At 52.0% G+C, this 23479-nt stretch overlaps 1 protein-coding gene across 1 annotated transcript; it reads left to right on the forward strand.

Moving 5' to 3' along the window:
* Positions 1-584: 584 nt before the first annotated feature.
* Positions 585-23476, forward strand: ZBTB47 (zinc finger and BTB domain containing 47). The gene is made up of 6 exons (XM_021537972.2): positions 585-1105; positions 11564-12928; positions 16234-16381; positions 17313-17428; positions 17788-17932; positions 18731-23476. The coding sequence occupies exons 1-6, from the start codon at positions 1103-1105 to the stop codon at positions 19096-19098; spliced, it is 2145 nt and encodes a 714-aa protein (XP_021393647.2). The 5' UTR covers positions 585-1102; the 3' UTR covers positions 19099-23476.
* The last annotated feature ends 3 nt before the right edge of the window (positions 23477-23479 follow it).

The raw sequence follows: 23479 nt of genomic DNA on the forward strand, positions 1-23479 counted from the left end.
GTGGTCGGGCGGGGGGGGGCTGTATGTGCCTCAGTTTCCCTTGCCTCAGTAGGATCCAGGGGATGCTCCCAATTAATGCTCCAAAAACACATCCAGCTGGGACCACCCCCATTTCATCCAAACAGCGGGAAAACACCCCAAAAATCCCACTTTAATCAGATGGACGTTGCTCCATGACACCCCAAAAAACCCTCGGGGGTGTTTCGATGTGGTCGGGCGGGGGGGCTGTGTGTGCCTCAGTTTCCCCTGCCTCAGTAGGATCCAGGGGATGCTCCCAATTAATGCTCCAAAAACACATCCAGATGGGGACATCCCCATTTCATCCAAACAGCGGGAAAACACCCCAAAAATCCCACTTTAATCAGATGGACGTTGCTCCACGACACCCCTAAAAAACCCTCGGGGGTGTTTCGATGCGGGCGGGCGGGGGGGGGCTGTGTGTGCCTCAGTTTCCCCGGGCCAGCGGGATGCAGGGATGATCCCGGGGGGATGCGGCGGTGCAGAGGCGGGTGTGGCGGAGGGTTTGGGGTTCGGGCACGGGGGACAGGGGGTGTCCCGGGGGGTGGCGGTGGCTGCTGTCGCTTTAAAGGGGCAGCCGCGGCCCCAGCTGATGCGGCGGCTCCAATCAGCGGCTCTTGGCAGCCGGAGCCGCCGCCGCTCCGCATTCCTCCGGCTTTCCCAAAAGGGGCGAACATGGCGATGGGCAGGATGAGGTGAAGAGGAGGAGGAGGACGACATTAAAAAATCAAATTTTAAAAAAAGAAAAAAATAATAGATGCGACAGGGCGAGAGGAAAATTACGAAAAGGAGGGGGAAAAAAGGAAAATAAGGACGGGGATGCAAGAAGCAGCGCTGGCGCGGTGATTTCCTCCCCCCCCCCTTCCTCCTTCAAGAGGCGAAAAAAAAAGGAAAAAATAAAATAAAAACAGAAATAAGGCAGCCAAAAGAAAAAAAAAAAAAGAAAAGAAAAAGAAAAAAAAACAAACCACCAAACCAGCAACCCACCCAACCCACCAATTCCTTGTTTTTTTCATGGAGAGCACAAACCCCAGGCCAGCGGAGGAGGACCGGGACTCCTCAGCGCGGAGACCTTTGCATCAAAATGGTAGAGCCTGAACTCCCCCCCTCTCCTTTCTCCCTTTTCTCCTCGCTTTTATTTCCCCCTCTCCCTTCCTTTTCCTTCCTCCGCCGCTTTGCCGACTTCCCAAAGGCCTCGAAACTTGCCCAAATCGGGCCGGGGGGATGCGGGAGGGGGAGGCTGCAGGGGCGATGCTGCATCCGCGCCTGGGGGGCAGGGGAAGGGAGAGAGGGGGCCGTGGATTTCATTATTTTATTTGGTTTTTTTGGGGGGTAGGGGCTATGAAAAGCGCAGCCCGGCCGGTGCTGCATGGGGGTCCCCCATCCTGCAAGGCGAGAACGGGCTAGGTTTGGTGAAAATGGCATTAAAATTCTCCCCCCCTCCCACCCCCCAGCACCTTTGGGTGCCCTGGAGTAGGGATGGGGGTGCCTAAGGGGGGCTGAAGTCTGAGCCCTCCCTTGGGAGGACCCCAGCCCGGCTCGGGGGTCTCCGGGAGGATTTTTGGGGACGCACACACTTTTTGGAGCCCCCAGGCTGGAGGATTGGCTGGTGGGGGGGGTGGGGGTGCGCACGATCTGCCGCTTCCTCGGCCATTCCCATTCCCCGGATGACTCCATCCTTTTGCCAATTCCTGCCCGCCTTCTTCCCCCTCCACTCCGTGGCTGCTTCCCGTCGTGGGCCCCCTTTTCCTGGGGGATCTGGGGGGGTCTTGGGGCTCCCCGGCATCCCGGAGGAGCAAAGCTGCAGGGAGGGCGCAGCATCCCCCCACCCACTCTGAAAAGGGGTTTTCACTCCCTCCGAAAAGGGATTTTCCAGTGCTGCTATTAAATAATAATAATAATAATAATAATAATAATAATAATAATAATAATAATAGTAATAATAATAATAGTAATAATAATAATAATAATAACACCAGAGCTGGGGCTCTCGCCTGCAGCGGTGACCTATTTTATCGGCCGGTGGAGTTTTGGGGGGGGTTTAGCTGGAGTTGCGGAGGACAGGCCTGAGCTGGGAAGATCCACGGGGAAATCCCGCTGGGATGTGCTGGGATCGCGGCTCCCCGTGCCTCGGAGCCTCCCCTATCCCAAAAAAAGTGCGGGGTGGTGTCCATCCCAAAAAGTGCGGGGTTGTGTTTGCCCCAGCGCTGGCTCCGTGCCCCTCAAACGCCCCGGCAAGCGTCCGAGTGGATTTTTGGAAAGGGGAAGAAAGTGCAAGCTTGGAAAAATAAGGAAATGATGATGGATTGATGGATGGGATGGTGGGATGGGGCTCGGCTCCCCCCCACCCCCGAGCGCCATTCTGGGGTTAAACTGGTCGGGATTGGGTTTGGGGTCACGCTGGGCAGTCCCACTCGGCCTGCATCCCTTCCCAGAGGAGATGCTGAGGGACTGGGGGACACACCGCGGTGTTTTGGGGAGCCTTTCATGCCCCGAGGTGGAGATGGAGACACCCAGAGCCCACCCAAGCGAGCAGCCCAGCGAGGAAGACGGGGAAAAGTTGGGAATTCAATCTTCCTTCCACACCCTGCGAGAACCAGAGGAAGATTTGCTTTACAAAGCAAAATTCCTCCTTGGAACGACACTAAGGGATTTATTATTTTTTAATTTTTTTTTTTTTTTTTCCCCCTGGATCTGTGGTGAAATCTCGCTGGGTGCAAATGTTCTGCCTCCAACTGCAGAGTTTCCCTGAGGATGCTGGCTGGGCTCAGCACCACTCCAGGGTTTTTTTTCCTGGGGTGGCCAGAGGGTCCCCTTGGCCACCTGGGCTTGGAATGACGGCGGAGCTTTGTTCTCCCCGCGAGGAATTAACTCGGTTATCAGCAGGCGAGATAAACAGCCCTGTGTTGGTGTCTGGAGCAGAGACACTGCCACCCCCTCCACGAAAATAACCCGCTGCCTCCTTTGGAGATGGATCCTTTGGAAAAGACAGGGAGAAACGGGAGGTCGGTTGCCTGCGAGTTGATGAAATATCGGTTATTTTTAAGATGCAGGTTTTTCTACTCGTGGAAGAATAAGGGGAGTGGGGGAATCCAACCCAAACCTTTTAGGGATGAACTGAATGTGTCAAAATATCAGAGGGTCGTTGAAGGTTTTGGGGGAATTGCTCCTTTTCCCGTTCTCCCTCCGGAGAAAGCTGAGGGCTCTCCCACGCTGCTGCCTTTCAGCCTTTATAGAGGGGACCTGTGCTGACAAAGTGACTCTCCAGGAAGGGCAAGGGATGAAGTTTTTCATTTGCAGCCACGTTTTCCTGGCCCCAGAAATGTTGGACATCTAGATCCTCGATGTGGTTTGCATCCTAGATGTCCCCTGACATTCCATGGCTCCCTGTAAAACTGGAGGAGTGGCTGTTGGTGGGCAGGATGAGCTCTGTGCCTCCTGCCCCTAATTTTCACTTATTTCTAGGGAAAAGGGAAATGGGTTGTGTTGTTGGGGTGATTTGTGCACGGCAGGGATGGCCCTATTGGGTTTCCTGCATGGGGACACCTGAGGACTTGTCCCCATGTCCTCTGGGGCTGTTGTCCCCTCTGCAGCCAACTCAGTGTTCATCCACCTTTCCTGATGGTGAAAACTGGGATACCTTTGGATATGGGGAAAGACTGGTGCAGATATGATGGATAGAAGACTTAATTACAACAAACTGTCTTTTTTTATTATTATTTTTATGATTATATCTTTTGCCTGGAGCCAAGGTGGCTGACACCCTGTCTGAGTGAAAGCCTTGCTCCCCAAGCTACAGGAAAAATGGTGATAAAAATAAGGATAAAAATAATGCATGTTCATAAAAATGTTAAAAGTGCTGGAGAGGAAGGATCTGGCACATCCAGATCCTTGATCTGGGCAATTGGAGCTAAAGGAAGATGGCCCATGTCAGGGAAGTTGGAACAAGATGATCTTTAGGGTCCCATCCAGCCCAAAGCATTCCATGGCTGGATTAGAGGAGCATGGCTGGTGCTTCCCAAAGAGCCCTGGTCAAGGCTGGGTTAGGATGGATCTGGAGATGGGGACCATCCCCGGGGTCAGAGCCAGGGTTTGGAGAAATGCTCTGGGATGGAAAATCCTGCCCAGCATGCTGGGACAGGTTGAATCCTGGATATTTCTGGTGAGTTTGTGGCTGGGTTAGGAAGTGCTGTGGTTTTAGGCTTTACTGTGGGCTGGGTGTGGGACAAACCCTGGAGGTGTTACATCCCACCATGCTGTTGATCCACCTGGAAGGTTGTGGTGGCTGCTCCAGGGATGGGCACTGTGGTGCCAGGCAGAGGATGCTGTTCTTGGATGGAAACCTCATTCAGCAGTGCCCGGGAGGAGGCTCCATCCATCCATCCATCCATCCATCCATCCATCCATCCATCCATCCATCCATCCATCCATCCATCATCCATCCATCATCCGTCCATCATCCATCCGTCCATCATCCATCCGTCCATCATCCATCCATCCATCCATCCATCCATCCATCCATCCATCCATCCATCCATCCATCCATCCATCCATCATCCATCCATCCTGCTGGAGTTCCCAGCCCTATCCCTGGCTACATGGCAGTGGGGTGGCTCGGGGTTGCGATGCCTTTGTGCTCTGCACAAGTGACGTGGTGGCTGCCCCGCTGCAGCCATCCCTGCTCCTGCAGCCATCCCTGCTCCCAGCACTGAATTTGGGGCTCCTGGGGATGATCCTGTGAGCTCTGGGGGGCTCTGAGCACTGCCTGTGCTGTTGTCCTCCCTCAGTGGCAGTGGGGACACCCCTGGGCTCTCTGGGGGCGATGCCCCCCCCCGGCTGGGCCGTGGTCCGGGGCCGGCCCCTGGCGCAGCCGCTTGGCCGACAGCCCGGCTGGGGAGGTCAGCCTCGGGTTTTGTCCTCGTTTCCTCCCTCAACCTTCCCTCCACTTGCTTTTCTCGGGCAGGAGAGGGAGGGGACAGTGGCTTTGCTGTGTGTGCGTGTCCCCCGGGCTCTTCCACCCCAGCAGTGACTCTGTGGGTGGTCCTGCATCCCACAGATGGAGGGCAGCATCCCACCCCATGGATCCCACCCCATGGATCCCATCCCATGGATCCCATCCCATCCCATCCCATGGATCCATCCCATCCCATCCCATCCCATGGATCCTATCGCATGGATCCCATCCCATCCCATCCCATGGATCCCATCCCATCTCATCCCATGGACCCATCCCATCCCATCCCATGGATCCCATCCCATGGATCCATCCCATCCCATCCCATGGATCCCACCCCATGGATCCCACCCCATGGATCCCACCCCATGGATCCCCTCCCATCCCGTGGATCCCCTCCCATCCCATGGATCCCATCCATCCCATCCCATCCCATCCCCGCCGCCTGCTCCAGTGCCAGCGCGGTGGCTCGGGGACATCTCCATCAGCCACGTGTCACTGGCTGTGCCAGGCGCTGGCGGGGCCCCCATGGCCTGGCTGTCCTGTGTGCCCTCAGCGTTTGCCAGGGCCGTGCCAGCTCTGCTGGAATCCACCAGCATCCCGTCGGGATTTGACCCCAGACCTGGCTTTGCCCGGCTCTGCAATCACCTGCAGGGCTTTTGCCCCACATGTTGGGGCTGACTGAGCCACACCTCTTTCAGAGGGGACAGGGACACACAGAAGGGTGCTCCCATCCAGGTTTTGGTGCCTCTGCTCTCCTGCAGGGATTGGGATTTGTCCTGGGATGAAAATAATGTGGCATTGCTGAAGCCTCTGTTTTGGAGCACAGGCTGTGTCTGAGCAGGGACAGCGCTCGGCTTCTCAGTGCCAAGCTCCCAGGGCATGGCACTGCCCTCACTGTCACCCTGGTGGAACAGAGGGACGGTGTCCTCGATGCCATCACCATGGTGGCATCTCCCAGGAGCAGCATCACCTCACTGGGACGATTTTGGGATGGGGTGTGACCGTGGGGTTAATCCATCCATCCTTGGAAGGGTCACACAGTGGCTTTACAGCTCTGTGTGCAGAAGGAAAGGAGAAAAGTACCCAGAGCAGCTGATAGAGTTTAACAATTTTTTAAAATATGAGATATAAAAAAGAAGCACAAAGCCATTAACCCTCGGTGGGCTGTGCTGTTGGGAAGGGAGTGCCTGCACCCAGTGGATGAAGCTTTGTGTTGCTCATCCCACCTCATCCTACTCCTCTCCCAATGCTGCTGGTGGCCGTGGCACTTCCAAAAAAACCCCAAATTAACCTTTTCCCCTTTGCAAAGGTAGCAGGGAGACAGGGATGAGGGATGGAACTGTCCCTGTTCCATTGCACTGGTGGGCCTGGTACTGCTATCCTGGGAAAAGCCTGTAAATGCTGGATATCATTAATAAGAAATTAGAAACAACCAAAAGGGAGGGAAAAAAGAACACAAACCTGTGAAGCATCTGACTGTCCCACATCTGGATTAATGCTCTTCCTCACCCAGCAGAGGCTGGGAGATATTTTTTTGGGTGCCAACACCGCAGGATGAGCATCGCTGAGCCCCTTCCCCTCGCCTGCTCTCTCTGTGGCTGCATTTGGCTCTGCCTTGGGCACCCTAAAGCCTTTTGGACAGCACAGAGAGGAAAAATCACTTTTTGGGATGGTGTCAGCAGCATCCCCGAGGCCCTGGCAGGGGACGGGCACATCCCGGCGGGCAGGATGCCGGCGGTGGGCGCTCGGCGCCTCGCCAGGCGGGGCTGTGGCTGGGCTATTGTTTTCCCTTCCTGCTTGTTTTTCCGGACAACCCTCTCGTAATTAAATAAAAACACCCGTCGGAGGAGCGAGCAGAGCCCACCCCCGGCGCGGTCCCGTGCCGAAAGCACCCACGGAGAGCTCCCCGGGGAGGGAGGGCACGGCAGAGCGGTGAAGGTAGGCCACAGGTGAGGGACAGGCGCTTTGGGATGCGGCTCATCCCTCTCTCTGCCAGGTTCCCAGCTCTGGGAATGGCTGGTTGGGCACTGGGATGTGCACGGTCCAGGCAGCCCTGCTCCTTCTGGCCTGGGAGCTGTGGGAGGACACCAGCGTCGCATCGCTTCCATAAAAATCTTCCGGCCTCAAAACTAGGGAGAAAAGGCTGAAGGTTTCGTGCAAGGGTCTGGAAGGCAGAGGGCAAATTGTAGGAGGCCGAGGATTAAAACCGAAAGTGTGAGTGTTTGGGATTTGTAATGATGCCCCTTTGTATCCTCCCAGCTAATCTGTAAAAATGGGGGTTTAATGTTATTTCTTTCTTAAGCAAAAGTCAAGTTTTGACATTAAATAGTTCCAGCCCAGCTCTTTTGTCCTGAAGTGCAGCAATGTCCAAATTGCAGAGGGCATGGGGGACTTTTTTTTTGAGGAGCAAGTGCTGACATTGTATTTAGCTCCTTATTAAAGCACTTTTCTTTAATGCAATTTAATACTGAAGGTCAACTATGAATGCTTTGGTGGTTGGAAATGATACAGAAAAGCAGATTGCTTTTTTTTTTCTACATCTTGAGGGTGAAAAATTTAAAGAAATCACCAAATTTTCTGCTGAATGGAAAGTGGTTCAGAGGCAGCTGGTCCTGTCACCACTTAAATGTGAATTTTATGCCCTAAAACCCTTTGTCCTTTTGCTTATGTGGGAAAGAATTGCTCATGGTCCTCAATGCTGTGGTGATGAGGGCGCTAGAAATGAACAAATAATTAATGAAATAAATAAGGGGCTGGTGAATGTCAGAGATGGTCTTCTGGGGGACTGAGGATTTGAGTATTTGAATATATCCAGAGTGGCCCAACCTTCTGGTCCTTTGGGGAGGTTTAGAGCTGCAGGAACATTTAGGGATCTCATTCTCAGTAGCTGCTAAGAGAAAGTGCTTTTTGTCATAGTACCTTGATTTAAATCCAGCAGCAAACACCTTTCAGGGCAGGTGGGCAGGTTGGTGGGGCTGTTTAGGGAAACTGAGGCACGTGGCAGGGTACAGGTGGAAATGCAGCTTGGGCTCCACCTCCTGTGGTGGGATTTTGGGTGGTTTGGCTGGAGAGAGGCTGCCCTGCCCCAGTGACCATCAGCATCTCTTTCCACCACCGTTCCTTACTCATCCTTTCCTTCCATCCCCTGCCATCAGGGCTCATCCAGCCCTCATCCCTCTCCCCGAGCATCCTCCCCATCCTCTGGCCGGCCTGTTGCCCTGGAAGCTGTTTTGGGATGGGACTTTGGCAGCACCACGTGAAAATTCTCTTAAAATAGAGCTGGAGGGCAGCGTCAGGGCAGAGAGAGCTGGCTGGAGGCGCCGCCGGCCCTCAGCGTGCGGAACTCGCGGCCACGCCGCTTTCTAATATTTTTTTGGGGTGTTTTTCTGCGCTGATGATACCAGAACTTTGCTTAGAGGTTGGCAGTGTGTGGTGGGGCCCTGTAGTTTTAGGGTTTAGTGCACCCAGTGAGCTGCCCAGGTGCAGCAGGGGATGGAGGTGGGATGGGTGACCTGCTCTTCACCCTAAACAGAGCCAGAGGGGCTGGGTGGTGATGGTGGAAAAGAGCAAAACTCGTGATTCTTCTTCTTTTTTTTTTTTCTTTTTCCGAATATGTATTTTTAACACAACAAATATTAAAAGGGATATATATTTCAAATATTTGTGTTTTCCCAGTGGAAGAGCACTGGATTTAACCCTCCCATTAATCCCCATTAGTCAGGCTTCTCTGCTCCAATGGAGCTGCAGGGACGGGAGCTGCCGGAGGGGCATTTTGGGGCAAGTTGGGGTCTTTCTGGGGTTCTCACCCCGGCAGGCGCCTCTTGTCTCGGCTCTGGCTCCGGGCAAGCTCACGAAAAGCATCTGAGAGCAATAAAGAGCAAAAGGCTCCCGCTGACAAGCCCGGGCTGAAGTCACCGGCGGGACGCGGCCAAGACACGCATTGTCCTCGCCGCTGCTGGGACTGATTAGAGCCGCCTGGCAAGGAGCGCCGCTGGGTGAGGGATCAGCCCCCTCTGCCAAAAATCCTCGATCCCCAGGGCAAAAAAAGCCAGCTTTTGCTTCCCATGCTGGGTGATGCCGCCCCACATTCCCGTTTTCCCCTATTTTGCACCTATTCCTCCGTGGATGTCCCTACGCCAAGCTTGGGGTATCCTATATGGAGAAGGAGATGGATCCCCAGAGGAAAAATCTGCATTTAGGGTGTTTTTTCAAGAGAGAACCTGGCAAACAGCAAGCTGCTCTGCTGAATTCCTGCTGTCTCTTCAGCTTTTGATATTTATTACATCCTTAATTATTTTTTACGTGTCTTGCGGGGTTGGGGGGGGTAACCATCCAAGATCTCATCAAAATGTTCTTGGCAGTTGCAAGAGGCTTGGAAAATGGTGAGGTGGATGGGTGATCCAGCTGGGAATGCAGCATTTTGTAACAAATACATATATAAAGAATGTTTCTATATTTATGTGTTTTTATATATAAATAGTTTAACTATATATAAGCATGAATGTATAAAATATTTACAATATTAATATATATAAACTATAAAAAGTATATAAAATATATAAGTACCCAACCCTTTTCCTACCTCTCTGCCCTGCTCCAGGCTGCCGAGCCAAGAAGTTGGAGTAGAACTGGTTTTTCCATGTTTTTGCTGGGTGCCAGCACTTGCTGGGATTCTCCAGGGCTGTCAGGACCATGCAAAACTGAGATCCCTATTGGTTGGACGGGTTGGTTGTGGAGCACAAATCCAACAAAAATGAAAAAATTTGGCAGGGATGGGGAAGAGTTTTTTTGCTTGTTGGGAAAACAGAGACGAGAACACCCTTTTTTATTATTTAAACATTTTTGTCTTTTGCCTTTGGCTCACCGGAAAAAAAAAAAAAAAAAAAAAAGAAGACAAACAGAACATGTCTTGCTGGAATTTGTGTGTTGATCAAGAACTGCCATTTGTTCCATAACAAAATGGGAGTTGAAAATCTCTTTTTGGAGCAGGAAGTGCAGGATAAACCTGGCAGGTAGAACTGTCCCTTTCTGCCACTGTTCTGCACCATGTCCTTGGTCGCATCCCACAGAGGTCAGGAAAAAGGGTGTTATGGGGTCTGGATGTGTCTCCATCCAGGATTTGGGTCTTCAGCAAAGGATGCCAAGGGAAAGGGTGTGTCCCACCTTCTTTTAATACAGGGCACAGGTTTTAGGGTGTGGGATCCCTTGGATTTGGGATGGAGCAGGAAGACTCATCCTGGGGCTCAGGTAGGACCAGGAGAAGGGATGTACACCAGGGATAGTCTGGACCATGTGAAATACATGGGAGTTGGATTAAATACCCAGAAAATTCAGCCTGAGGAGGGTTGGCAGTGCAGCATTTCCCAGCCTCAGGGTGCTGCTCCCTGATTTGAATTTTTCCAGGCAGTGCCTTTCCCCAGGCAATGGAAAATGAGCATTAAAAAGTGCATAAATCATCCCAATGAATCCAGCTGTGAGTGAGCTGCTGTCGTGAGTGAGAGCACGTGGCGTAATTCAGAAATATCAGAGGATATTGGGCTTTATGTTATTATCTGCAGAAACAGGGAGCTATAAACTCCTAATTTCCTTTTGTTTAGGGGGATACATCTCAGTAGGTGCCTAAAATTGGCTTCCTGCCTGGGGCAAATACCCACCTGGATCTCCATCAGGTTCGAGTGGTCAAGGCATCCCCTCTCCTGTGTGACATCTCTGAGTGAGTGTGGACACCTGAGCCTGCCTTTGGACCTCCTCAGTGGCCATGGTGCCTCCTACCCACCTTGAAGGGATATCAGTGGGTGCTTGTGTGGCCCTGACCTGCCCTTTCACTGGCGCTTCTCCTCCTTGGTTGAGTCTCCTGGACTCAAGCTGGTGATAGAGCTTCTTGGTTGGCATCTTCAAGCTGGGCCTGGTGGTAGAGGTTCGTGGTGTTCCAAAGATGGGGCTGATGGTAGAGCATTTTGATTGACATGTCCAAACTGTGGTTGATGCTGGAGTTTCCTGGCTGGTATCTCCAAACTGGGGTTGGTGATGGTGTGTTTTGGTTGGTATCTTCAAACTGGGGTTGATGATGGAGTTGCTTGGCTGGTATCTGCAAGCTGGGGTTGGTGATGGAGTGTTTTGGTTGGTATCTCCAGACTGGGGTTGGTGATGGTGTGTTTTGGTTGGTATCTGCAAGCTGGGGTTGGTGATGGAGTGTTTTGGTTGGTATCTCCAGACTGGGGTTGGTGATGGTGTATTTTGGTTGGTATCTGCAAGCTGGGGTTGGTGATGGAGTTTCCTGGCTGGTATCTCCAAACTGGGGTTGGTGATGGAGTGTTTTGGTTGGTATCTCCAAACTGGGGTTGATGATGGAGTTTCTTGGCTGGTATCTCCAAGCTGGGGTTGGTGATGGAGTGTTTTGGTTGGTATCTTCAAACTGGGGTTGGTGACAGAATGTTTTGTCTGGCACCTCCAAGCCAGGGCTTGGCAGTAGTCTCTCAGGTGTTATCTCTGACTTGGGGATGCACGGACAGGGATGGATGGCACGGCCAGAAATGTGTTTTTTCGGGGACAGAGCCCTGAATGATTTAATTTCTTTCCTCCCCGCAGCTGATAGTCGAAAAAACGACTGACTACCCTTCGGCTGAGTACTCCCTGGTGGAGGATGTAGCCCTCCACTTCACGTGTTTGATGGACAGACTGAACGAGCAGCGCCTCTTTCAGCCGGACCTGTGCGACGTGGACATCGTGCTGGTGCAGCACAAGAGCATCTTCCCGGCGCACAAGGGGGTCCTGGCAGCCTACAGCCAGTTCTTCCACTCCCTCTTCACCCAGAACAAGCAGCTGCAGCGCGTGGAGCTCTCTCTGGAGGCCCTCACCTCGCAGGGCCTCCAGCAGATCCTCAACTTCATCTACACCTCCAAGCTGCTCGTCAACTCCTGCAATGTGCAGGACGTGCTGAACGCGGCCGCCGTGCTGCAGATGAACAACATCGCGTCCTCCTGCCAGGACCTGCTGGACACCCGCTCGCTCAGCCTGGCCACCGACATGGCCCTGCCCGCCGAGGGCTGCGCCGGACCCCCGCCCTACTACTGCGAGATCAAGCAGGAGGTGGACGCCCCCCACCCCAAAATCTACGCCCGGGAGGGCAACGACCCCTTCTCGGTGCGGGTGGAGGACGGGACGGGCAGCGGGACGCTCCCCCCCGGCCCCGCCAAGCAGTACTACAAGGAGGAGAAGGACGGAGGTCCCGGCGCTGTCTGTAAGATGGAGGGCGAGGAGTCTGAGGAGGATCTGGACAGCCAGGGCTCCTACAACAGGGAGCAGATCATCGTGGAGGTGAACCTCAACAACCAGACCCTCAACGTCTCCAAGGGCACGGAGGGGAAGGCGGCCGCCAGCGAGGCAGCCGTGATGGGGCGGCCGGACGGGGATGGGCGCGACACGGAGGAGGACGGGGAGGAGGAGAATGAGGAAGGGGAGGAGGAGGAGGAAGAGGAGGAGGATGCGGAGGTGGGGGAGGAAGAGGAGGAGGAGCGCAGTGAGGAGGAAGATCTGGAGGAGACGACGGAAGAAGAGGACGATGATGATGAAGATGCCTCAGAGATGAAAAGGGAAAAGAGCGGGCAGCCCCGCAGGGGCAGCCGGGCACCCAAAGCCACTAAATCTACCATGGCAACCAGGTCCCAGGAGATGGCCAAGGTGGAAGAGGAGGAGGAGGAGGAAGAAGAAGGCCAGAGGGGAAGAAAGAGAAAGAAGGAACAAGACGGCTTGGGCCAGAAGGTGAAGCTGGAGGAGAAGCAGCATTATCCGTGCAAGAAGTGTCCCCGGATCTTCAACAACCGCTGGTACCTGGAGAAGCACATGAACGTCACGCACAGCCGGATGCAGATCTGCGACAAGTGCGGGAAGCGCTTCCTGCTGGAGAGCGAGCTCCTGCTGCACCACCAGACCGACTGCGAGAAGAACATCCAGGTGAGCGTGGATCCATCCAGGTGAGCATGGATCCATCCAGGTGAGCATGGATCCATCCAGGCCGTGGACATCCCACCAAGGGGGAAATGCCTTACCCTGGTCTGGAGCAGCCTGCTAGAGATGTCCCACCAAGGTGGGGAAACACCCCACCAAAGTGGATGGATGTGCCATCAAGGTGGGGACATCCCACTAAAGGAGGAGCATCCCACCACTGTGGGACATCCCAGTGAGGGAAGGGCATCCCAAGCGCCATGGAGGTCGTCCCCTCCAGCTCCACCATGGGATGGGTTCGTGCTTAGATAATTTTGATGTTGCAGTTGGCACAATGTGTAGTGGTTTTGGTTGTTAATTAGAGATTTTGAGAATTTGAGATACGAGGTTTTTCTTCTCTGTGCAAAACCAGCACAACATGGCAGCTGTGAGGGAACCTTCCTTCACCCATGACTTGTATCCACACTCAGGAGGGTCCCACAGTGGCCTGGAATCAGAGGGTTTGTGCCACAGGGCTGTGGCTTCCCCTTGACTGCCTGGGTGGAAACACAGAGTTAATTTTTGAGGAGTGATTTTTCTTTTGAGTTTATTCAGTTAATCTGGATAAAACACTGCAAGCCCTTGATGGAGACACACTCCAGCATTCCCACACAGGCTGAACCCATTTTAGCTTAATTTGAAGATTTGCTGACAGGAGTTAAAACGGTTTTAATCTGCCTTTTGTGCTTTTTTTTGTGTGTGTATTAGCAAGTTTCTGAGTGTGTTTGACATCCATGCATGGCTTGGGCTTGGTGTGGCCTTCCTCTGTGTTAATGAGATCCTGTGTTGGCAAATTGGCTTTGTTAAATCAGTGCAGTTTTGGGGGGATAGGGAGGCAGCCAATCAGAGCAGCAAACACTGAAGATCCCTCCAAATTCCCGTCTCCTAATTCCTGTTGAGCTTTTACAGCATGATGCTGCTAATAATAATTACAAATAAACCAATTTATAGTTTATTTCTCCCATCACCCTTCCCACCAGTGACCAGATTTTGAATGATCTCACAGCTCTCCTTGAAGGTAACACAACCCAAGTGCTACTGGAGCCCTTCACTGATGGCATCCCAAATAAAACAGGGAATGAGGCAGATGTTGGCAAGCAGGGAACATTGAAGCAGGAATGGTCTTGGCTCAGAGGTGAAGCAGTCACTGACCCTTTGGTGCATCTTCCTGTCAAATTCACAGTGCTGAAGTTGCTTTTTTTGGATGTTTTTTCCCAGGATGAGTGTAGCTCCAATACCTGCATGGTGGTGGCTATTTCAGGGCCTAACATAAAACCTGGGCAGTTTAAAAGGAGTTTTGCCAAATGTTTATTCAGCTTCATCTGCTTTCCAGGTGGATAACATGGGGCTGTCACCTCATTGCTTGTTTTTTGTTTTGCCCCCTCCTTTTTATCCCTTTTCCAATTAATTTTGGAATAGTAAGAACAACAACTGTCTGTATAGTGACCTCCTTCTGCCGAAAAAGGGATCATTGTCTCCCACTTAATTGAGCATTTTTAATTTTACAAATAGCCAAATCCACTCCATTTGATCTGATAATATTTAATAACTTTATCAACATCTCATGGAATTATGTCTGGATGGAAAAGGATTTTTTTTGGCACTCTACCTATAACAGTTTTTATTTCTTGAGTTTTAATCAGATCCACAAAGGGACTATCCACATTTTCTCAGTTTGCTCTGCTGCTTTCTTTCTTTGTTTTGTCCCCAAATTTCATCCATAAAGCTTTAGGATTTAAACATCATCCTACTCCTTGTGTTCACTCCCCATCTCCATAATGTGCATCCTACCTCTACCATCTCAAAAGTGATTCATCCTTTTCTTTATTGAGATAAATGTTTTTATTGCCAGCTTCAGTATGTCTTCCCTTTTAACCTGCAGGGATTTATATCCTCATTCTTTCCCCTCATTTGGACATCACGTCTGTATTTTTGCGCGATGCTTTTCAGCACTAAGTGAGGACACAGCTCGGCTCTCCAGGGTGTTTGGGCCCAGCCCTTGGGTTTTTTTTACCTCTGCTGCTTTCCCTCTACCTTTCACTTTGAAATTCCCCTGCTTCTTTCATATTAAGTGGAGAAAATGGATATTGATGTGTCTTTGATATCAGGCTGTAGTACTGAATTTGCCCTGAAATATCCCTTAAGACATAGATAAAGCTGTTCTGATCCATGGAAATACATACTTGGGAGCAGTAGGACTTGGAGGACTGCTCATGTTGACATTTGAGCATGATGAGGCTTGGGAATGGTTCTGTGACCTTAATTTTTCCTTTGGGGCACCTAAATATAAATATATATGGGAAAATACAGTGACTTCACAGCATGGTGGTGTGTTTGCCACCGTATCACAGCAAAATTTGGCTGAAACCCATCAAGGAGCATCTGTTCCTCTGGGAAGGAGGAGAAGTGGAGGAATCCCTCCCCAGGTTCTCAGGTACAATTCAGCCACGTTGTTGCAAGATGCCTTCAAGGCATGAATTATTTTCTCAGCAAATCTGCAAGGAGAGAAGGGATGGTTTTAACCCTGTTGACCAAGAGGAATATGAGCCATGGAAAGGTAAAGGGGAAGGAGTTGACCCTTGGCTCCTGGCATGGTTTCCTTGGTGGATATCTCTCTCCTGTGTTTCCCTGAGCATTGAACTGGTCTCACATGCCTCCAGGAGGTCTTACACAGAAGCTGGAGCTTTTCCTGGGAACTTCCAGAGGAACACTGAACTTGTTGGAGCTGAAGTGATTCTCTACCTTAACTTTTTGGGGCAGACTTTGCCTGTCACATTGTTCTCATTGTGCTGATGAACTGGTGGTTTGGGTCCATTTTGGTCCTTTTGGATATCATAGAATCATAGATCTGTTTGGAAAAGTAATTCAGTGGTGAATTATAAATAATATCTGCTGAAGACTGAAGTTGTACTGCTCTGGATGGGGATTCTCCTTTTCATACTTTTTGCAAATTTCCAATGCACAGAGTGTTGGGATATTTTAAGTAAAATCTTCATTTAGGAATAAAATTCCCAGCTGGGAATAGGGCATGAGCTGTTGCTTATCCAAGTCCTGATACAGCCATTGATGGAGATTCCACATCCTTCCCTGGAAGGTCATTGCCCCTTGCTCATCCCATGGATAGAAATACGAAGTTTGGAGGTTTAGAGGTGACAAGTTCTATATCAGGCTTGCTGGTTGTTATGATTTTTGATATCAGCTGTAGCTTTCACCATAATATTCCCTTTCCATGTTTCCCTTTCCTGCTTCCCTGACCATCTCCTGTGTCCTTGCAGTGCGTGACATGCGGGAAGGGGTTCAAGAAGCTCTGGTCTCTCCACGAGCACAACAAGATTGTCCATGGCTATGCAGAGAAGAAGTTCTCCTGCGAGATCTGCGAGAAGAAGTTCTACACCATGGCCCACGTGCGCAAACACATGGTTGGTGAGTGTGGGAGGCACCACGGGGAGATCTTCTTGGGGGTGTTGGTCCATCAATTTGGCAATCAAAGGTGTTTTCTGTTGTTGTCATGTTGGGTGTTCAGGGCTGGGCTTACTCTTGGGTGAGTTTTCTCACATCCCCATCTTGAAATTTGGCCTGATACTCGATGCTGAACTGATGTCTTCTCAGTGCTGGGTTTGGACGTGGTGCTGGGGAATCCTATTGTGGATGCAGGCAAACCCAATGGGAAGAGATGATGGTGTCTGACTCAGTTCAGAAGGCTGAATGATTTCTTTATTATGACTATGCTAAAATACATTAATATACTATATAAAGGAAGATAATAAAACTACAAAAAACTACAAACCTACTTGTTTTAACTATAACTCACCCACAACTTGTGATCCTCTAATGAGAGTCTAGACAGGTGGATCTAATTGGCCATCAGGCCCAAACAATCCACCATGATCCAACCAAGCAATCACTCCAGGTAAACAACTCTCCAAACACATTCCACATGAGAAAAACAAGGACCAGAAATAGAAATTGTTTTCTCTTTCATTTTTCTCTGTGCACCTCTATGAAAAATCCTGAGAGAGTGAGAGAAATGTGCTGCCACAGAATCCCATTTATTATATTGGTCAGAAGTGATCAGAGGAAGGTTTGAATTGTCAGCAGTGTAAAAGGACCAGTGCTGGGCTTTGAAAAGCAAATTTCATATGACGACGGTGTTTGGGTCCCTGGGCTTTAGAGCCACCAAAGAGATCCAAAAGAACAGGGGTTTGGAAGGGAAATGCTTGAGATGTTGCTGCCGTTTATCTTCCAGAGATGCTTTGGGTTTGCTGGGGTTGAGCACGGGGAGCCGGGGCTGGGGTGTGGGGAGGTGGATGGTGAAGGTGTGTGGAGGCTGCTGACGTGCCCCTGTCCCCACCAGCACACACCAAGGACATGCCCTTCACCTGCGAGACCTGCGGGAAGTCCTTCAAGCGCAGCATGTCCCTCAAGGTCCACTCGCTCCAGCACTCCGGGGAGAAGCCTTTCAAGTGTGAGGTAAGGCAAACGAGGGCAAAAACACTGATTTGGGGAGGGTTCTTCCACTCCTTGGGGCTTCCACTGTGCTTTGTGCCAGTGCAGCTGTAGGGATGATCCCACGCTTTTCCAAACTTTGCATCACCTCCTGGTTTGAAAGTCCCACCAACTTTATGATGAAACTTGTCCAATGCCAGGATCTGTCCCCAAGTGCCTGGACTTTGCAGCCACCCCAAGCCCATCCAGCCTGCAAACCTGGCTGGGTATGTCCCAAAATGCCTGTTTTGGGGGGTTTCTTGAGGGGATTTCCTTGCTGGTGGTGATTTGAGGGGAATGTGGGGATATTTTGGGTGCTCATCACCAACTCCTCGCTCCCACAGAACTGCAACGAGCGCTTCCAGTACAAGTACCAGCTGCGCTCCCACATGAGCATCCACATTGGCCACAAGCAGTTCATGTGCCAGTGGTGTGGCAAGGACTTCAACATGAAGCAGTACTTCGATGAGCACATGAAGACGCACACGGGTGAGACCCGCCCCTTGCCTGGCCCCAGATCCCTGCAGTCAGGCTCTCCCTGGAAAGAGTGATGGCATGGGAGGAACATCTTTGGGTGGGTGGCAGGATGGGGTTTTGGGGGTCCCCAGTCAACTCCTTCAATGACTTTTGGAGAGGCTTACAGTGGTTCATCTCTGAGCTGGACACACAGGAGAAATACCAACAAGGTCTTCTCAAGAGGTCAAAGCAAAATTTGCTGGCAAACTTGAGAAAAATCAGGGAACTTTGGTGAAATATTTAGTATAGCATTCAACCAACATAAAACACTTCTCACAGCATAATACTTGGCCCATTCAACTTAGCAAACTTTAAACACATTTGATCTTAAGGTACTCAAAATATTGCAAGGAGAGGAAATTAGAAGAAAAGCAAAGAGAGAAAAACAGAAAAGATACAGAAAATCACATATATAGTTACCAATTTCTGGGTTCAGACAGAACTTCCAAGACAAAGGTAGAGTCTAGATGAATGGGATGGTCTTGCATTTAAATTTGAGGCTTTAAATACCCCTTGGTCCTCAAAGGCTTTCTTCCACATTGGACTGCTGGTCATTTGGCCCTCAGGAGGTGGATTAGGGGAGAGTGGAGCATTGCCCACCACGTGCCATGACTGACAGACACTGCCAGGCTGGGATACAGGCTCTGGGATGGGATGTGGGGCTGTTCACTGCCTCACGAGGGCAAGGCACATGCCTTAATTGTCTTGAGACACCAGTCTCTGACACCCAGCCTAACCAGCAGCTTCTCGCCCCTCTTCTCCCACGCTCAGGGGAGAAGCCCTACATCTGTGAGATCTGCGGGAAGAGCTTCACCAGCCGCCCCAACATGAAGCGGCACCGCCGGACCCACACCGGGGAGAAGCCGTACCCCTGCGATGTCTGCGGCCAGCGCTTCCGCTTCTCCAACATGCTCAAAGCCCACAAGGAGAAATGTTTCCGCGTCAGCAACCCCTTGGCTTCGGACACGGCCGTCCCCCAGCCCGCCACCAGCCCGGCTCCGCTGCCCCCCGGCCCCGGCGTCTCCCCCCTGCCCCTGCCGCTGCTCCATCCTCTCTCACAGACCCTCCCTCCTCCTCCTCACCTACCGCCACCCCCTCCCCTGTTTCCCGCGGGGAGGATAAATTCAAACAACAATTAGGCTCCCCCCCTCCACCCCAGCCATGCGCCTGCACGGACTGCTCTGCCCTTCGGGAATGCCTTTCCCCCGGGGAGCCAAGGCTTTGCTTGCTCTCTACCCCCCCTTTCCTCCTCATTTTGGGGCTGTTTTGGGTTTTTATTCCTTTTTCTCACCAGTCATTCTCCGCAGAGAGGGGGAGCAGGAGGAAGCCCCCCCCGCTGTCGAGGAGCGTGGGTGTTGGGGGGGAACCGCCGTCCGTCCGTAAGGGTGTAGGTAAAAGGTGTCACTCTCAGTTTCATCTTCCTGCTGGGATGCTGGTGAGGCTGGGAGGAGCAGGATATCCGGGCTGGAGCTTGCTGGCCGGTGCATCAATATTTCAAAGCCGAATTCTAGTTAGTGGTGCTTGAATCCCTGTACTGTAAAGCTGGTCTTTCAAGTCAGGCTCTTCACCCACGGGGTTGAAAGGTGGGCACCCCAGGGGAGCCCGTCACTGCCAGGCCCAGTGGCCAAGACGAGTGAGCAGATGTCCCCATTGGAAAGCCATTAGCATGCTCTTGTTAGCAGCCCTTGACACGTCTTCCCTCCAACAGGTTTTCCTCCTCCACAGGCAAAAGCACAAACACCCACCTTGCATCTCGGGGCATCTGCAACTCGCTGTCGGTTCAGTTCCGGGGTGCCCTAAGAGAGCTGGGCTCTGATGTGTCCTTTCTGCTGATCCCGGCAGGAGCTGGGCTCCTGGGGATGCTCTGGAGTCAGGGAGCTGTTCCTGGGAGAGCTCAGGTACCTTTGGGACTGGCAGGAGGGTGGCCTGGGACAGAGGAGCAGGACGCTTCTGTTTCTCGACAGAATCGGCCCAGAATAGTGCCTTAACAATCTGAACAAACCCCTGAGGGGCAGGTGAGCTCCAGGTTGGTCCCACTGCAAGGTTCAGAGCTAAAGCAGGGCCATGTTCAGCCTGGGGATGATGATGTCCCACTCTCCAGTTTGTTGCCTGCTTTGGTCTCCCAAGCTTCACTTCCCCTTGTGGTGCTGGCATCTGTTGCCCTGACCTGGTTTGTGGGGGGACCAGAGGGGACCAGTGAGAGATGTGGTTGTTTTGGTGATGCCCTGTGGTGTTGCTTAGGGCTTGTTGAAGATGTTGAGGTCGAGCTGGTCTTTGTTTTCACTTACTTTCAAATAATATGGCTGGCTTCATGCTGAGGAGGAGGAGAAGAGGAAGGCTTTGCCGTCACCTTTTTGTTGGGCAGTGAGGTCCCAGCAGGGTCTCTCACTGCTGTGCTCTGCCCCAGGGTGCCATGCATTGTCCTGACCACGGCTGTGGGGTCCCTGCTGGGGGAATTGTCCCCTGTGGAGTCAGAGAGCACCCAGCATGGGCAGAGAAGGGCTGGCAAGAGGTGGGGGGTGTTCCAGCTGATCCTGTGCTTCTAAAGCTGGTGTAGAGGCCACCTGCGGGCCAGGTCACGGAGGAGGTGGTGGAAGCACTGTTAGGTAAGAAGGAAAGAGGTCACCGAGTGGGCTGCAGGAGCCTTTTCTCACCCAGCAGAGTGCTGGGGACAGGGACCCACATCTGGCTCTGCAAAAAGTCTTGGTGCTTCCTCTCCTGGACCAAATCAGCAAAGCACTTGGGCAGCACTGAGGCTGTCCCTGCAGACATGGGAGGATTCAGGGGCTTTCCTGACTGGGGACATGCAGCAGCCTGACAGGGACAGGACCGGGGAGCATCTGCTGTTCTCCTGAGTGCTCTTTGAGGTGACTGGTGTCACCCCCTTCTGAGTGGTGCCCCACTGGTGCCCGGCATCTTGGGAAATCTGATTGATGTTAGCATTTTGGAGCCACAAACTTCTTTTAATCTTTGTGTTGGCTGGGATCCTGTGGATCCCCAGCGTGGCTCTCAGTACCAGTGAGCTCACCCCCCATCTCCATTTGCTCCGAGCACGGGGAGGTTGCTATGGCAGAGCTGCCTCACCTTACTGACCTTCTCAGGTGGGTTCCAAAGGCTTCTCTGCTGCCCTCCTCCATGACCCTGGGGCTTGTTGGGATGGTGCAAAGCCTCAAACGCACCTGTGAGGGATGAGGGCTCTTGGGGCCATTGGCTGTCTGAAGGGACCATGACCCGTACTGGAAGATGCTTGCTTTAGAGAAGGATTCAGTGAAACCCATGGAGGTGCTGGAGTGGTCCATGCTGTCTCCTCCTCTGCTGCCTCCCATATTCCATCCCCTTGGGCTTCCTTGTGCTTCTTTCCCCTCATGTTCAGTCTTGAGGCAGGATGGGAGCGCTGTGCCCTGAGGAGGGCTCACCTATGGTCTTCTGTGACGGAGCCCATCAGCCGACAGACTTCCCCCCCATGTAATCATCCATGCCGACAGTGTGCTCCCTTATTCCACTCTCCTGGAGGTGGCTTTCCCTGTTCCTGTCCCAGTTCATCCTCTCCCAGTGAGGACCTGCCCCCCTTGGACATCTCTGTGAGATGAGAGCACTTCCTTGAGGCTGGAAGCCCAGCGGACAGCCCAGTGAGCGATCCCAGCCACGTCCGATCCCCTTGGAGAGCCTGCTCGTAGAGCCACTTGGAGACATTGAGATGTGACCATGCACACAGCACTTTGGAGAACCAGATCCCTGCTGCTCCCTCCCCTCTCCAAGGCCTCCGTAGTTCCCAGGAGTCCTACAAGGCCTCCGAGCCCTTTTGTCCATGCCCTGACAGCCCCAATGTGTCTCCATGTCTGGTTTTCGTTCGCGTACTGAGAGCTCAGACGAGTCGCTCCCGCAGTGCCTCGTCCATCCCGGACCCGTCCCCGTCACGCTGTCGCACCCCTTGGGGTTAGACAGGGCAGGAGAGCTGGGTCCGTTGTTTTCAAGCTTTTTATGTTTTACTTTTTTTTTTTTTTTAATTTTTTTTTTTTTTAACTCTTGCACCTTAATCTCTCACATCCCTTCTTTAACAGACTGCGAGGGTGGAGAGGGGCTTGATTTCCATTACGCAGTTCCTGAATACGCCGTAGCTCAACTTTCAGCTGACAGCTCTTCCCACACACCTAAACCCCAGTCCTGTCTGGGCCGGAAATTTTTTTTTCCCCCTCCACTCCACCCTTTATTTGAACTTTGGGGAGGGAGGGAATCATGTGGGGAAGGTCATTTTTGGTTTATATATCCCAGGAGCCTGGTAGCACAGACCAGTTCGCCTCACGTATCCATGAGGCACAGCTGGCCCTTCGGACCACAGCCATAACCCTGGCGCGGTGGGAAGGTGGTGGATGGATGGACGGATGGGTGGGAATGGCTGTGACAGTGCAATAGAGACGAGCATCCGCTGCTAGAGAACTCCTCTGAGGTTTGCCCGCAGTCAGGAGGGAAGGACAGACGGACAGACGCCCTTTGTTCACACGGACGACGAGAGCTTCCCCACACGCAGCCCTGCCTAGAGACACGGAACCACGACGGGAGTTGGGTTGAACTTACAAAGGAAGAAAATAATCATTTTTAAAAAAGGAGAAGAAAGAAAAAAAAATAGGAATAAGAACAACCTCTGTAGCATGGAACTTGAAGGAGATGAATGAAACCCCAAGCACTTGCCTCAAAACTAGTTTCTCATGCCTGGTGTTCGGCTCTGAATTATTTTACGGCATTCAGTATCGGTTGCCCAAACATGCCAAGTTAAGAGTGTATTGGTGGCTCTACAAGTGTGAACAAACTAAACAAAGCACTTTATTCTGTATAGATTAAGGGAAGGCGGGGAGGGGAGGGGAAGCTTGGATGCTTTTCGGAAGCGTCTTAAGTAATGTTCTAGGAAATGTATTATTATTATTATTATTATTATTACTTTTTTTTTTTTATGACCATGTGTAATCAATATATGTTTATCTTTAACTCCAAGTACAGCAGTTACTCTCTTTGGGATGGTGTGAGGAGGGGGAGGCTGAGATGGTTGGATTAGTCCATCCCCGTGGGGCCAACTGAGGCAAGTCATTGTCTACCGCAGGAACGGGTGAGTCTTGCTTCATCGATGGTCCCGTTGGCCAACGTCCAGGAGGTCCCAAGAGGTTCATCAAAGCCACCTCCCAGGGCACAACTCCCAGTCAGACATCCCCATCCCGAGCCATCTTCTGCCTGGGGGTGCTGGGGCTGCTCTCTGAGCCGCCCACGAGCCCAACAAGTCACGGTAGGGAGGCTGGTTTGGGTTGTCCTTCAAGGCCAGGTCCTTGGCCATGCTTTGAAATCTGCTTTTGGCCTCTCACCAAGGCACGTTGGGGCTCGCTGAGCTCTGAAATTGGTGAGAAGTCAGAACCGGGCCCTTTCCACTGCGTTCTCCCAGTCTGGAAGTGTTAAGACTGTTACCAAAGAGGTTGCAAGTGGAAGGACTGAATCAATAAACGATTTGTCTTTTATAAAAGAAAACCAAAAGCT

This window comes from Lonchura striata, chromosome 1 (assembly GCF_046129695.1).
Source record: "Lonchura striata isolate bLonStr1 chromosome 1, bLonStr1.mat, whole genome shotgun sequence".
In the NCBI taxonomy this organism is placed as follows: domain Eukaryota; kingdom Metazoa; phylum Chordata; class Aves; order Passeriformes; family Estrildidae; genus Lonchura; species Lonchura striata.